Here is a 15,222-nt window from a genome sequence, read left to right on the forward strand (position 1 = left end):
CACACACACGCACGCACACACACACGCATGCACACGCACACAGATTGCATGCTTATTTTTAAATGCCAGCTCAGAATATTTCCACCTCTCCTTTCTTCTAGATCTTGTAAGTGTCCTGAAAGAAGCGTCTTGCCCTCCTCTTCGCTCACCATGGACCGCTCAGCGCAGGAACTGTTTCTCAACTTCATGATCGTCCTAATCACTGTGCTTCTGATGTGGCTACTGGTGAAAACTTACCAGGACTGAAGCATGGAGCCACGAGGCAGGAAGAAAGCAGGAGGCGGAGGAAACAAAGGGACAGATGGAGAGAGTTGGTTCTTGCTAGATGTCTAAGAACAGCGTTTACATTTTTTGAGTCTTTTTAGTTTTTGAAATCATAAGAAGACCTATACACAGTTCCAGTCTTCATTTAGGGTCAAATATTGTATTTATGTATCTGTTGTTTGAGATACATGAAGTTTCTAAAGTTTAAAAAAAAAAGGTGTAGAAGCATTAGAGATGGGAGTGTGATAAAAATAAAAAAACAATGTACAAGCAGCACATCATAGACTTGGTCATATAATTTTATGCATACTAAGGTATTTTTGTCATCTGTTTGTTTTATTGACATTATGTGTGCTCACTTGTGTTCCTTAAACTCTTCCACTTGTGGGTTTTTGTTTCATTACACCAGCTAGTTATATTTCATTAATGAAGTTTTTTCTGCTTTTGCTTTCTTAAACTGGATTTTTTTTTAAAGTGTGTTTTGTTTGACGGGTACAGACAGTGCAGATGATACAGATCAGATCATTTTTATCTACCAAAAGCACAAGAACCAGGACATGCATATCACATGAAAGTGATGGAGCAAAATAAAAGCATATTGTTTAATGTCAATGTTGACATGACATCGCCCCCCCCCCCCCAATCATTTTAAATGAACCATTTCACATCACTTTCTAACAGCCCAGAAAATATTTTATTACAGAAATTATAAGGAGAATATTTGACTAAGCAGGACTCAACATATAGATATCTATTTTCAGCCATTGTTAAATTCAGCACTTAGTTTTTGCCTTGTGTTGTGTTGTGCTGTGGGGTCATGCAGTGCCTAAAATTGTGTTCTCTACTTGTTTTCTTCATCACAAAAAATAATCTGTTACTAAAATAAAACTTTTCACAGAGCTTAACAGGGTTCCTCCACAGGAGGACATGATAAAAAATTAGGTGCTTTGGTTAACGTAACTATTATGATGGCTTACACGTGACAAACAAAAATAGTCATTTTGGCTCAGGTGTGATGATCTTTGAAGAGGAACACCGATTTTCCTTCTTTTTTGAGATGTTTGCCATCCACAATGTGCAAATGTTTAAAAGCCATGAGGGATCCAATGCAGACATGCACATCCAGTAACATTTTCCTCCAGGTGTTTATGTAAAACGAGTGTTGTGTGGTGGGTATCATTCTGCATCACCCCATGGGTCTCTGAATCGGTTGAAGCTAATGATCTGACAGTGGAACTCAGTGAGTCCTCTGGGCATGGGCGTCACTTCCTCCCATTGACTCCTCCCACTGTAGTACACCTGCACAAGTGGCACCAAAACAGGAAAGTTGGGGAAAAACATGTTTTACTTTAGCAAATGTCTTTCTAATGTCAGAGAATATTCTAGATTTAATTTAGTAAATGTATGCCTTTAATCATTGAAAATGCACCTTTTTTATGCAGATCGACAACTTTTCGACATTAGAGAACTTTTTTTTTTCCAAATACATAGATGAAATGGATCTAAAACTATCAGTGTTTTACGTTTCAAATATCTGTGAAATGTATTCTTGGTCTTGGTAATTTCTAAGCACACTAACATCTAAGATAAATCTCACAAGATAAACATAAATTCTGAAATCTCAGTATGATCCCAGGCATATTTTTCTTTTGGTCAAAACTGCTTTCGTTTTTAATAAGAACAATTCTGCCCCGTCATTTTGAAGTTAGTTTACACTTTAGCAAAAAGTTAAAGTACAGTAACTCCTATAATCTAGAGGTTGAAGTTTACCTGAACTTCGTCTGTGATCTCGTCCGGTGAATAATCTCCACCCAGAATGTAGATTCTGTCCCTCATGCCTACAGCTCCAGCGTTGAACCCTGCACATTCAAACGACCCCTCACCCTTCCACACACTGGTTTCTGGGCAGAAACTGTAAACCTGAATAGCAAAAAAAAAAAAAAAAAAAAAGAACAATTCCAGCCTAATATCTAAACTATCTGACTAATTCATACGAAAAAAATAAATAAATAACAATGAGTGAAACACTGGTCACCTTATAGGTTGACAGATCGCAGAGATGCAGCGTATTGTTTATTGACACTGCCTTGACCAGTGTAGCATGGAAAAACTGTCCAAACTCTGCCACCAGGCGGCTCCACTGGTCCTGCTGGGCTTCATAGCGGAAGAAGCAGTCGAGAGAGGGATTAAAGGAGTCTGTGATCTCCACCTCAGACCCAAGCGTGTAAATAACACTGCCACAAGCACTGGCCTCTGGGTAGAAGATGGCAGTTGGCAGAGGGCTGACAGAGGACCAGCTCTGAGTCAGAGGATTATAATACTCCACCTTCAACACAAGATGGAAAAGGTACAGATAATGTTCACCCTCTGCAATCCAAATACTTAACATTGAAAAGCTGTGCTGATCATGGAACCACTGTTATACCTCCAGCAGACTTGGGGCATCCCCTCTGGTTCCCTCGGTCCGTCCTCCGATGACATAGACCCTGTCCAGACAGGTCACGGCTGTGTGCATGGTTCTGGGCTTCAGCATGGCCGGTGCAGGCGTGCAGGTTAAGCTCACAGGGCAAAAACACCAAACCTCATCAATTGCATTGTGGTAGGGTTCGGCCACGTGGAGGCGGATTGCCCTGCAGCAGTTCCCTCGGCAACCCCCGGTGATGAACATCTTAAAGACGACAGATACCAGAAAATATGTATGTATGCTTTAAATGTTCATATAATATTTTAAAAAGAATCAGCAACATCCAGGATTATGATTAAAGATGACTAATCCTAATAAAAAAAAACCCCATCAAAAATTAGATCACACTCACAGACCAAAACAAGCTCTGCTCTGAAAAGTACCTTCTCGGCATAGGTGGTCAGGTAAGACCCAGGTGGATCTGGAATGTAAGCTTCCCCCAGCTCTGTCTGCAGCTCTCTCCACTGGTCCGTTTCCAGGCAGTAGCAGAAGGTGTGACGGTTCTGTCCATTCTCCTCTGTCTTATGAATGTAGATGTAGCTCTGAGTGGTTGCAGGCCTCGCATCAGTGAACAGGCCATTGTACTGAGTCTGTCTGCTCTGGGCCTCTGACAGGAGTGTGAGACAGGAGTCATCGCTGCCAAGGAGCGGCTCTGACTCACGCAACTTCTATGACGGTAACATAAACAACACACAATAACGATCAGATAGGAAACTTAATTGGAGGAAAGTCACCAGCTGAGTAAAATGACCAAGAAACGTGGATATAGTTGTTAAAAGTTCTCTAGAATGACAAGTAAAGGAGGTTAAATGCTTGTTTATTTGTCTCGTTAAGCTTTGGAAACTATTTCCCATCCTTAATGAAGGAAGCAGATATTCAGAACAAGGATTTTATGCATCTTTTAAAATGACAGCATTATACCCTGACTAATCACACTTTATTTCAGTAGGAAGATGTAAATGTGAACAGAATTTTTCCACTTTAAAACATTGCAAGGCTCCATCCATCTCTCTCTTTTTCTGTTGCCAGAACCCTAATATATAGCTTCATCACTTCACACCTTGAGTACTGCAACAACCTCTTCCAAACCTGCACTAGCAACCCATCTATCTCATTGTATGCAATTCAAATTACTCCTCATCACCTTCAAACTACCTGCAGTAACACAGTTACTGTATTAATGAATACAGTAACAAATGAATCCAAATGCTGTATTCATCAAATATGGCTCTAAAGACATGTGACTTTGCAATTTGTCGCCTTTAAATTGTCCTCTGTCTCTTTAAGAAGCTCTAAATGTTTGGGATTATTGTACTGTTGCAACATTCCATTGTCTCCAATTTTCAACCATCTAGTTGTTGATTTGATTTGAAGTGGAGTTAGTTTTATTCCTTTAATGTTACACATGCTATGAGCTTTTACCACTGATGACAAAACAGTCCCACAACATAATGCTGCCACCACCGTGCTTGATATTTGGTACAATGTGCTTAAGTTTGAGAGTTTCAATTTACACATCCAAACATGTATCTGTTTTCTATTTGACAATAAAAACATTTCCAGATCAAATGTACACGTGGTGTGTGGTTAAATCCTTAACAAAAAGCATCTAAATCTTAAAGACAGCATGAAGCAGGAACTACTGTCTCTTTAGCTACGTCCACAGAGACAGTTTTTACCATCAGGGAAGCTGCAGGCAGGTGGTGCAGTCGGGTCAGAGACATCAGCTCTGAAAGCAGCTTCTGTCTCCCTGGAAGATCATGGTGAATCCATCTAAGAAGAGACATCACAGCCGCCTCCTCACTGGGAATGTTCAGAGCATCTGACCTCAGGCAGGCCTTCAGGACATCTTGCTAAAAACAGCAACAAAAACTGTAAAAATCATGTCACAACAAGCAAAATACATTTTTTAATTTTGTGGCACATGATTTCTAGGATAGAAAGAGAAAGAGGAACCTTTCTATTTAAAATATAACTACACAGTCCATGAAGGCTGGATTTGAATTTAAGAATTTTAACAAGTTTCAAATATGTTAAATCACTGTCATATAACTACAACAGGCAGATGGATAGATAGACTAAATTATAGCACAATGTACAAAGATGAATGCTAATAAATTGACTTGAAAATAACACACAACAATTTGCAGAATATATGGTTAATGCTATTCTGCTTTAGCAGAAAAGCAGACCCATGATCACCTGCATGTCCAAGAACTCCTGTGTTTTGGAGTGGTCAGAAAAGTTCCCGACCACAAACTCGCTGGCTTTTTGAAGGAGAGAAGCTGAGCCGTATGCCTCCGCCAGGGACATGAGGGCAAGGCAGTTGCAGAGATCCATTGTTCCCACAAGGAAGTCACTGCATGCCCTGGACAGGACAGGAACCTGAGGAGACAATGACAATTGAGCTCTAAACGTGATGCGCTGCAGCATGTAAGACAGAACATCTAATAACTGCATCGTTACCTGCAGGAAAGAGGCGAGCTGGAACAGTATGTCAACGTTGCCATCAGTGATGAGAATCTCCCCAGAGTAGGCAAAATCCAAGAAGGAACCCACAGCCTCAGGGCACTGATTAGCAAGAGTTACTGAGCCATCTCCACGCTCTCGCATATCAACCTCGAACATGACCCTGAACACAACAGGAGTGCACGCTGTCATGTTAAACCGATCATTAAATGGATACACGTAGTGCCTTGTAAGGCATTAATGCTCCTTGAACTTTTTCGCATTTTATTATGTTGCTGGGATTTTGTGGGAAAGACTAACACAAAGTAGAGGAAGGAAAAGTGATGCAGGGTTATTGAAAGTTTACAAATAAAAAAATTGCAAAGTGTCTCGTGCTTTTGTTTTAACTCCGTTTACCTTGACGGTCCTAAATAAAATCATGTTGAACAAATTGCCTTTAGAGCTGCACCAACGGTACCAAAAGGAAAACTTTAATTACTTGCAAGTGATTTAATATTGGCTCTGCGACAGACTGGCGACCTGTCCAGGGCGACCCCGCCTCTCGCCCGGAACGTTAGCTGGAGATAGGCACCAGCAACCCTCCTGACCCCACTAAGGGACAAAGGGTGTAAAGAAAATGAATGGATGGATGGATGATTTAATATTGAATTATCAAGACCATCGTAATCTCAGCGTTTGTGAATATGCATTGATGAATTGCAATGATGCACTGAAAACTGTGTTCCCCAAAACACTTGGAAGGACTTTTACTTGACCAACTTTCCGCACAATTAGTCATCTATCTTTCAAAGTAGTTTAAAAATCTAAATGTGCAAAGCCAGTAAACCAATGCGGCGAATACCTTGCAACAGTAATTGTAGCAAAAGGTTTTCCCATAAAGTTTTGGCTCAGGGTACAGAACACATGTGAACAACTAACTGTTCAGATTTTGTTTCTTTTTCACAATCATGCATTACTTTATGTTGGTCTGTATCACCTGAAATCCCGACAGACAGACAGATAGATAGACAAATACCTGAAGAAATCACTACATGCTGCAAGAACACATCTGTGGCAGGGGAATTCATGACCCTGGACTACGATGGTGAAGTCAAACAGCAGACCTCGCTCCCTGAACGATCTGAGCACAGCAAGGAGCTGCAGTCCCTGGGACTCAGCCACCAGCAGCTGCGTCCGCCGCTCTTGGGCCACGTTGCATTCTGGCGTAATCCCAGGTTTACTACCAGCGGGGCTACTGCTGTTGGGCGAGGAGGTCAAACTTGTACAGACTCCTCGATGCTCATCCATACTGCCAAAATCTGAAATTATTTTTAAAAACATAATTAAACTAGATTTTATGACAAATAATAATAATAAAGATTGAAACTATTTTTATTAATTTTAAATGTGTGCGTAAGCAAATCATATTTCAAACTTGTTTAGCGGATTTAAAACATGTTAACATTTTATATCTAGTATAACATCAGAGATTTCAGCGACTTTGGGCCTTACTCGTTCTGAATAGAATAAAAATAAACATAACATAACGTACAAGCAGCACACATTACCTCTTTGTACAATATCTCATAAATGAATTCCTGTGGAAAAATACCGCAGGCTCATTAATCTAAAGAAGGAAAAACTTCTCTTCTAGTGTCAGCACCTCGGACAGTTCTCTTCTCATGCCGCTCTAACTTCCGGAAACTCAACATCACGCGATGATTCAATAGGACCTTTTATTTTTTATTTTTTTTAAATATTTTATAATCTGACGTTTTGTTGCTAAAATTTCTGCAAGAAAGTGGGTTATTTTTAAACAGATGAACGTTTCACTTGTGTCAGCAGGCGAAAGCTAGCTAAAAACGTTTAGACCAATGCATTGCGGTCGGAAAATTAGAGACCGCGACGGCCGCTGGGAATTGTTGTTCTCTTTAACGAGCAGGTCTACTGACAGTGACCGACAGGAAAACCCTGTGTTTATACTCAACTCGTCTATATATTATTTAAGTTTGCCCTTTAACCAACCTAAAGAGTTCCCCCCTAACATGATAAATAAAAATCAAGAAGTATAAAAAAAATCCCGCTTGCAGTTTGCCACAAGGAATAAGGAATTTATTCATGTATTTTAGGAGTTATGAAAAATAATAACGTTATGTGTTTTTTTTTTAATTATTGTTTATTTACTCAACAGCATGAAGAATGTGAAAACCCAAAGTTGCTCTCGAATGCAGCATATTCAGTAATCTGTCAGATGTATTCTTACTAGCTTATCCTTTACCACTTGATGGCGCTACTTTACTGAGTGCAAAAGTGTATGGAAAAACTACTCTGAGCTGCTCCAGTCTAAACTTCCGATAATACAGTACTGCAGTTTCATTTGACCACCTGATCTCATTGCTATTTATGGCCGAAAACCACGCTTCTGATGTTAACATAATAAAACACATTCCGGTAACGAAATTGTATAGCTACTTTAGAGCAACATTAATAATATATTAATAATAACAAAAGGCTAATGACGATAATAATGATAATGCTAATAATTTTTATAGCAGTGTATTTTATGCATTACAAATTTATCACTTTAATAACTCTTGTGTGTATTTTGTGATTTTGTCGAAATCTTTTTCTCAGTTTTTTTCTGAACTATAAAATACATTGATAATATAATATCAGCCTATTAGACACCATCCACTTTTTACGTTATCGGTGGGTCGTGCCCCCTCCTCTCTCCTCGCATCCCTGCATCCCTCCGTCCCTCCCTCCCTCCCTCCCCCGCCTCTCTCCCTCCCGGCAGTGCATCCCCATCCCCCACACACGGTGGCCGTCTCTCCGGGTGAAAGCTGTCTTCCCAGCGCTACTGGCCCGACAAAAACGTTGCTGTAGCAGAGCCAGTCCGCAGCGATCCGAAGCTCAGCAGACCCACGAGAGAAAGAAACGCACACAGAGAGTCTTTTACTGTTCCACCGAGTGGTTTTGGTAAGTTTAAGTGCACGGCTTATTGTAGACGGGAAGAATGTCTCATGTGTCGACTTTTTAAGTTTTTTTCCCCTGTTTTTTTCTCTCCTCCGTATCCCTTCAATTGTCCTCCGTAAGGAACTAGCGGGCTATGCTAGGCTAAACGGCTAGCTGAAATAGCGGGATCAAACACTTGGCGAATCGATTGGGGCTTTTCACTTTCAGTTGTTCGAGACCAAGGTTTATGGTTGCCACCTTCTTCCCCTGCGAAGCTACTGTTGCCAGTTTCTATTGTCATTTTCTAACATTTCCCCCCCGGCTAGGTTGCTAATTAGCGTTTTGAGCAGATGGATGCGGGGATGCAGCGACTGGGCTAGCGCTTGTCTTTTCAGTCTAGCTTTTATGCTAAGCTAACGCTAGTATTATATGACTCGCACAGTTTCCTGCGTGGACTGCTTCGGAGTGGGTTGGATCGCCATTCCAGCGGTAGCCAATCTAGTGATAATTGGCAAGATGGCATCTCGGGGTTGTTATCCAGAAATCGGTGGATTTTTCAAAATGGTGTCTTAAGCTTGTTTGAGTGTGACCATTTTTGTCCAACCGTTGCTGTTTGGGCTTCTCTTTGCTATTCCTGGTATGCAGCACACTGCCAGCGCATGCCACGCTCCGATATATAAACATGTAAACCACTGATGAGGTGGTAAACACAAATGTTTGCAAGCTACCCCGTGTCTCCCCCCAGGCTACAGGCTTTGTTTCTTATAAATAGAATCGTGTTTTGGAGTTTGATTTACGGCTTTCTAATATCTCTGCGGGCTCAGATCCGTTTAGTTAAAACTGTAAGCTGCAGAGGTTCATGACTGCAGACTGCTTTCTGGCCGTTTTCACCAAAACGCATCATTTGGACATGGTTTGTACGCAGAAGATTAGGCTTAAAAGAAACGAGTATTTCAACACTTGCACACTTTTCGTGTCAAGGCTCGCTTTAAAAAAGAGACCGCTGAAATTTCAACATGGATGGTTTCATTTTTAGCTTTAACATGAGTCCTCTTTTAAGATTCCCTCACACACACGTGTGCAAACAACACACCAAGTCACCTGGGATTTCTCAGTTTAAAAAAAAAAAAGTATTTATTTAGACAGATTAAACAGTGGACTGTTAAATTACATTTTAAATTACTTTTTGGAAACGTATTCATATGTCAGTTCACCACACAGATTTACCATCAGTGCTAATTGAATAAAATTGATCTTCTTTGCCGGGCTTGTCTGATTCTCACTGAGCAATAACACTGATTAAAAATACCACAATGTTGCATTCAAGCATTAAACGTATTATGAGAATTCGAAGACATCTGAGCTCAATATTTCATTTACTGTCGATTGCGATTAATCACATTTTCCTCTGATTTCTCCATAATTGCAGCATCTCTCTACGGCTGTACGATCTGGATCACTAAGACCTTTATCAGTTGTGGGCGTTGGGTGCAGTGAAAGTTCATCCAGGTCCCAATCAATTATCAAGTACACATTACATTTACGAAGTAAAATTGTTATGTATGCCCCCTGAAACGCTAACACCAACCGAGCGTTGCGTTCAAACGGTTATTTCCGGTTGAAGTGCTGCATACACAGATATTTTGATTTAATACATTGTGCGGCTCTAAAATCTATTTAAGAGTAACAGCAAGATGACCATTATTGAGAAAGGTTGTGAAATAACTTCACTAATACTGTTCTGATATTATGATATTGTCTGGTTAAGTAGTTGGTTTTTCTGGTTGGGTGATCTACTCAGCGAGTGGCAAGTGGATTAGGCTTCCTAAAGCCAGCTGACTTGCAGTGCACACTTCAGCTACTTAAGAGCCATATTAAACCATCTAACATGAAATTAGATTTTTTTTTTCTTTCTTTTTTTTAGTCTTGTTACTTTACGTTCCTGGCAAGCAGCTTTGACCTTTGCCTATATCTCTTTCTTTTTGTATTAAGGAATTACTTTTGTACCAAATAGTAACAACATTTAGTTCAGGAATCCATTTACTTTTGAATTTATGTGTGAATTTGATTAGTATCCCGCAGTGTCTGCTTTTTCTTTCTTTTTTTTTTTTACTTGTAAAATAAAATTTCTTTGTGAGCGCCAGAAGTTAATTAATTCAACTAGATAAACAAACAGCGGCAGGCTAATTCGATAGCTCTTCCTCAGAACTGCGTTTAAAGTAAATGAAACGCAACGGTATTGCTTCCTTCTTGGAAATCGATTTGATCAATTTTTGCAGAGAAGGTGGCGCAGTCAATAAAAAGGCTGGTATATGTGTTTTATGCTTGAAGGTGATGAAGTGGTTGATTTCAATTCCATCATCACCCTAAGGTGACCCCCTTTTGCCCGCACGAGAAAAGAGGGTGTGGGAGGTACGTGTGTGTGGACTTGGGTTTGAATGGTTGGTGGGATGGACAATGTAGCCGTAAAAATGTCAGACCATTGAAAGATGCAGTTGCTTCATGTTTTGGCAATCAGTGACTCTCTTATAGACTTCATCCCCTATTCTCTGTGTGATTTGAACAATTTAGTGATTTACTCATTACTGGTGAGTAAATAAACAGATGGCGCTGAGCTAAATTACGCTTCCCTCTGGTTCACCTTGTCCAACTCGCAGTCACTCAACCAAATCTTTTTTTTTTTTTAAAGCCGCCAGATGGGAGAGTCTGCATAGTACTACACTTGGTTAAGAAGTGTTATTGAATTTTACTGAAATTGTTTGTTGTGCTTTATTGCTTGAAATGGAATATATAGACAAATGACAGAAAAGGAACAAAGGAATGTGATCGTTTTGTATTTTGGCTTCATATGTTTTAGAGGACATACAGAGATGGCAAATTTAAGAAAGGCGTTCTTAACTGGTTTAGAATCACATACATTTTCCACACTAAAAACTCAGGCGACATCTAACTTTAAAAATCAAATTTCTTTTATATATATATACACGTCAGGGGAAATTGATGCATTTTTATTTAATTTTTTTCAGAAAAGTCAGGTCTGACTCTTAATACCTTTGTGAAATAGAAATAATTAGCCATCTATGAGTTGATTGCAACTCATTACTTTTGAATGATTTCTAAATAAACATGTCAATACTGCTATTACTGAAAAAGGGTAAAAGTAAGGCAATTTACCAATTTTCATATAGAAAATATTTTGCAAAGTATTTTTGATCCATGGGAAAATAAAACTTTGTGACATCAGAGATGTCTGTACAATAATAGGCTGGTGCCATCTTTAAATAAATCATTATTTCTCATTGAATATGCACCAAGCAGGCTTTTTGGCAGTACCAATTTCTATTCAGTTTCAAATTCAGTTTCATTACAGCTGCATACGTTCACACAATGTAATCCCTTATATGAAGCATGTAGCGTTGGTAGAAGGTAAATTTCCAGTTTTCTTAAAGGTCTTGTCAAGACTGCGAATATTGAGCATTTTTGATTTGGACTGTAATCCCTAAGAGAAAATGTGCTGCAGTTTCTTTGAAAGAAGTAACAGTTTTGAATTCAACTTAGAAAATGTGTGCATGAAAGCACAACGTAGGGTCCAAAGTTATACATGTCTGGCCTCAATTTAGATTTAAAGTTGTCATTTAACCAAGAATCTTGTTTCTAATAGGACACACATCTCTCAAAATATGATAAAACCTTGTGAGAGGTTTAGTAATTTTGAGAAAAAAATGATCTCATTTTCTTAAAAAAAAACCCCCAAAAAAACGAGTACATTAACGTAGATGTTGTTGTTTGACATATTTTTAGATTATAGTTGTTTTTTTATTATTATTCTTTTTGACATGTTTCATTATTTCCCTTAGAGACATGGCCTTGGGAGGCAAGGGGAGGATTTTTAGGGGAGCGCAGATTGATCACCGTGATTTCTTTAATTTTGGTTGATTGATGATCAGTCGTTTCACCCGTGAAACTAATCTTTTCTACCACCACACGTTTCTGGGAGAGGACTACCAATAGTTAGCCTGCTGTTTCCAACTTTGCAACTTTTCTGCTGTATTTTGTACAGCAGAAAAGTTGCAAAATCAGTCAGGTATTTTAAATATCGGTGATCAGCCAGAAAACTGAAATCGGTGCACTCTTATTTTCTTTCAGTAACAGCCATAATAAGTTACTCTTGCTGGTGCTTGCAGGAGAGCAAGCTGCTGCCATTGAAAAGAAATTCAGCACGTTTAAAGAAACGCAGATATCCTTGCCTGCTGTGCAACTGTTTTTCTGTGCGCTCTCTGTCTGCTGCTGTGAGCCAGAGTGTCGTTGACAGAGTAGAAGTGCGTGTTTTGGGGCTTTTCGTCACATTTGCTTTTGTTTAAATAGGGATTATTAGTGGTATAAAATGATGATCGTGATGAATCAATTAACTATCAACTAATTTAGTAATTGGTTGATCTTCAACTGGAGTATACAGACTCTAAAAAACCATTTGCTGAAAGAACACAATCAGAGCAGTAATTAAGACAAAACTGCACAAAGCGTTGCATTTAACATTTAAAAAAACCCTTTGCAAATATTTTATTCAGAATTCCTTTAGTTTTCACATTTTGATGCTGGATACTTTTGTATTTTAGGCAATACATTGTAAGCTTTTCTATCTAAAGAAAGAAATGTAACTGTTTTAATGCATTTCTAATATTGTATAAAAAATATTTAGTTGGTTAAATTAAAAATCTGCCAGTTTGTTTTATCTGATTATTCATCTCAATAATCGTTAACTAAAATAATCACTAGTTGCAGCTCTGCGATGCACACATATTTGTATGAACCTACAATATCCGACCACTGAGAAAAGTCTTTTCTTGATCACAATTTTTTTTTTTTTCTTCAATGAAGCTGTATTTGTGCAAAATTGAACACTGTTTTATATGCAATAAAATTCTCTTTTTACCTTCTTCTGTGTGCTTGGCTCCACCTCCACCAAAGGCAATATACCCTGTCTTCTGCTAATATTGCTCAGAGTTATTGATTGTTTATCTTGGATTTATCTCTGAAGACCGATCGTGATGGGGGTGAAATGTGTTGCATGAGCGCATGTACACTTTCTTAACCCCTTTCACTCTTGGGAACTACGCGGATTGTCATTTGCAATAGAGACACTTTTTGTACAGTCCAAATTTGGAACCTGTTGAACCGGTTTCAGTGTTTTCTGTAAATATTTGCAGTAAAAATAATGAAAAAGATACCTTTGCAAGTTGTTTATGTAATTTCAATTAGCACAGTCTCCTCTCATCTTTCCAACAGTTTGTTCAGTCTCTGAGATTTAATGCAGTAAAATATTTACTTAAATGATCTGTTTCTGCAAAATGTGGCAGAAGCAGCAATTGAAAAACGATATCCTGCTTAAGACCTCACATAAATAAGGAATCATCAGTTTTCTGCTTACCGTTTTGTTTTAATTCATTTTTAAAATTTCAATCCAATCTTAAGAAATTTTATGTGGGGCAAAATTTTTTCTCCAACCCCCCCCCCCCCACACACACACACACACACACACACACAAAACTGCTGATTAAAAATCAAACATGTTTGAAGATGCCAGTGTTGTTGCTTTCTGCTGGTGTATTAAGGTGGAGTTGATTTATGCAATAGAACCTGAAAGGTGCCCTGTATTTTTCAGCTAAGTGTCTTTCTGGGTCAGGAAACCGATATGTGAAACTGCTCATCAGTCCAACGCTCCTAAGAATGGTCGTAAGTGGCTTCATGGACGGATGTTGAAGGTAGTGTGTCAAAAGGAGCAGGAGCTTCTTAAAGCTACAGAAGCCCAACTTTCAGACGTTAAATTTCTTTTATGCTTGATATGCAACTGAACAACTAAAGGTAACAGTTATTTTATTGTGCTATAAGTGGCACTGTGTGCCCGGAAAATACATGCCAGTTCTTTTAATATCGTTATATCCTCCTGACTACCTGGAAAAAAAAAATATTGTCCAATCACCATTTTTTTTTTAAATCTCACAGTCTTTATAAGGTAATAAAATGTTTTATGTACTTTCTTTGTCTCTTCCCATAAAATATTCTGCCCCATCCCCCTCCCCCCATTCATTAGTTTTATCTAGAGAAGGACCGATCAAACCAATTTCCAAACTCTGGGTTTTGATAAGCTCTGTTTTGCCAATAGTATTGACTGATTCTGATTTTCCTTTGAGAATGATGACAAAGCAGTGACCGCACACAATGCAGTCAATGACTTGGACCATTATTATTATTATAATTATTTTTACTACCAATGGAAAGGGTACTGTACGACTTGAAAAGGTTTTCTAAAGTCCAGAGTGCGGTATGTATGCTGATGGTTTTTATTGTCAAGGTTTGAATGACATTGTCTCTCACTTCACTTTCTGTCTCTACTTCATGAAATAGACGATTGTCTTTTCAGACTGGAGCGCATGCAGACCCCCGCTAACCGTAGGCCAACTGAAACCCACAGATGCAATGTTGGTGGTTCAAGCTAGAAACCAATAAGCAAGACTATTCTGAAGGTGGCAAACAGCCGGCTAACAGTGAACTTACTTAGCTTTATATGCGAGACATCTTGTGCCTGCTCGAGGCTGACTCATGTTTCTTCTTTCTACATCTAGTGAGGACAAAAGCACGTTTTAAAAGCCTCCATGCACTTACAAAGTGCTAGGTTGTAATGTATTTATAAATCATCCCCACTGTTCCTTTTGCTGTCTTGTCTTTGTGTCTGTTGTGATGGATCTGCGTTTGATGGACAATGGAAAAGCGATACGTAGTTGCTGAAGTAATTTTTTAATTTCATTTTAAAGCAGTGATACTACAATGATACAAAAATGAAAAACCAGTAACCATTTCATCCCTAAAATAAGCTAGATGATGAAGTTAAGGAAAAGGAAGAAAACAATACTGATACATTTGAGCAAGACTGTGTCCCTGTAGATAACAGCCTCCTTGCTTTCTTACATTTTTAACACATGCTAACCCTTCGTAATCTATAAACAGTATACGTATTGCCCTCCTCTAACTTCTGGTATTAAAGAAAGTTTCTGATTATTCATTGATGATTTTTTTTTTTTCGGTGCTTCTCC

General features: G+C 38.8%; 3 protein-coding genes and 1 long non-coding RNA gene across 9 annotated transcripts in view; 3 read left to right on the top strand and 1 right to left on the bottom strand.

Moving 5' to 3' along the window:
• The window catches only part of sln (sarcolipin), a 2,074-nt gene extending 1,484 nt beyond the window's left edge, over positions 1-590 (top strand). Inside the window, exon 2 of the mRNA XM_008425523.1 lies at positions 102-590. Within this exon, the coding sequence (XP_008423745.1) occupies positions 151-246 (96 nt within the window). The 5' untranslated portion in view covers positions 102-150 and the 3' untranslated portion in view covers positions 247-590. The remainder of the gene's footprint in view (positions 1-101) is intronic.
• A 92-nt stretch (positions 591-682) lies between these two features.
• kbtbd3 (kelch repeat and BTB (POZ) domain containing 3) lies at positions 683-6,976 on the bottom strand. 3 transcript variants are annotated; one of them, XM_008425525.2, is made up of 10 exons: positions 6,840-6,976; positions 6,213-6,495; positions 5,195-5,360; positions 4,931-5,113; positions 4,408-4,581; positions 3,112-3,393; positions 2,690-2,932; positions 2,300-2,590; positions 2,035-2,184; positions 683-1,563 (listed from the first exon to the last, which is right to left on the bottom strand). In XM_008425525.2, the coding sequence occupies exons 1-10, from the start codon at positions 6,886-6,888 to the stop codon at positions 1,441-1,443; spliced, it is 1,944 nt and encodes a 647-aa protein (XP_008423747.2). In that variant the 5' UTR covers positions 6,889-6,976; the 3' UTR covers positions 683-1,440. The 3 variants fall into 3 exon arrangements, with proteins under 3 accessions (XP_008423747.2, XP_017163564.1, XP_017163565.1); XM_017308075.1 differs by having other exon boundaries at positions 3,112-3,396; positions 6,840-6,975; XM_017308076.1 differs by having other exon boundaries at positions 3,112-3,396; positions 6,745-6,889.
• On the top strand, positions 3,323-4,301 carry LOC103474502 (uncharacterized). Its single transcript, XR_535194.1, has 2 exons — positions 3,323-3,404; positions 3,758-4,301. It is a non-coding gene; the product is annotated as an uncharacterized LOC103474502 (long non-coding RNA).
• A 982-nt stretch (positions 6,977-7,958) lies between the features above and the next one.
• Positions 7,959-15,222, top strand: part of fam168a (family with sequence similarity 168 member A) — a 33,932-nt gene continuing 26,668 nt past the window's right edge. For 3 of the 4 annotated variants that reach the window (XM_008425528.2, XM_008425529.2, XM_017308332.1), the window contains exon 1: positions 7,959-8,155. The gene's annotated coding sequence lies outside the window, so the exon portion shown is untranslated. The remainder of the gene's footprint in view (positions 8,156-15,222) is intronic. The other variant, XM_008425532.2, reaches the window with a different exon arrangement.

This window comes from Poecilia reticulata, linkage group LG13 (genome assembly GCF_000633615.1).
Source record: "Poecilia reticulata strain Guanapo linkage group LG13, Guppy_female_1.0+MT, whole genome shotgun sequence".
In the NCBI taxonomy this organism is placed as follows: Eukaryota; Metazoa; Chordata; class Actinopteri; order Cyprinodontiformes; family Poeciliidae; genus Poecilia; species Poecilia reticulata.

Bases quoted from the DNA above. Each gene is read 5' to 3' on its own strand.
- kbtbd3 (XM_017308075.1), bottom strand. From the start codon at position 6,888: ATGTTGAGTTTCCGGAAGTTAGAGCGGCATGAGAAGAGAACTGTCCGA. The intron at 5,361-6,212 runs GTATTTGTCTAT...TGTTGTGTTCAG, and splicing joins GCATGTAGTGATTTCTTCAG to GGTCATGTTCGAGGTTGATA. The intron at 1,564-2,034 runs GTAAACTTCAAC...CCACTTGTGCAG, and splicing joins AGATCACAGACGAAGTTCAG to GTGTACTACAGTGGGAGGAG.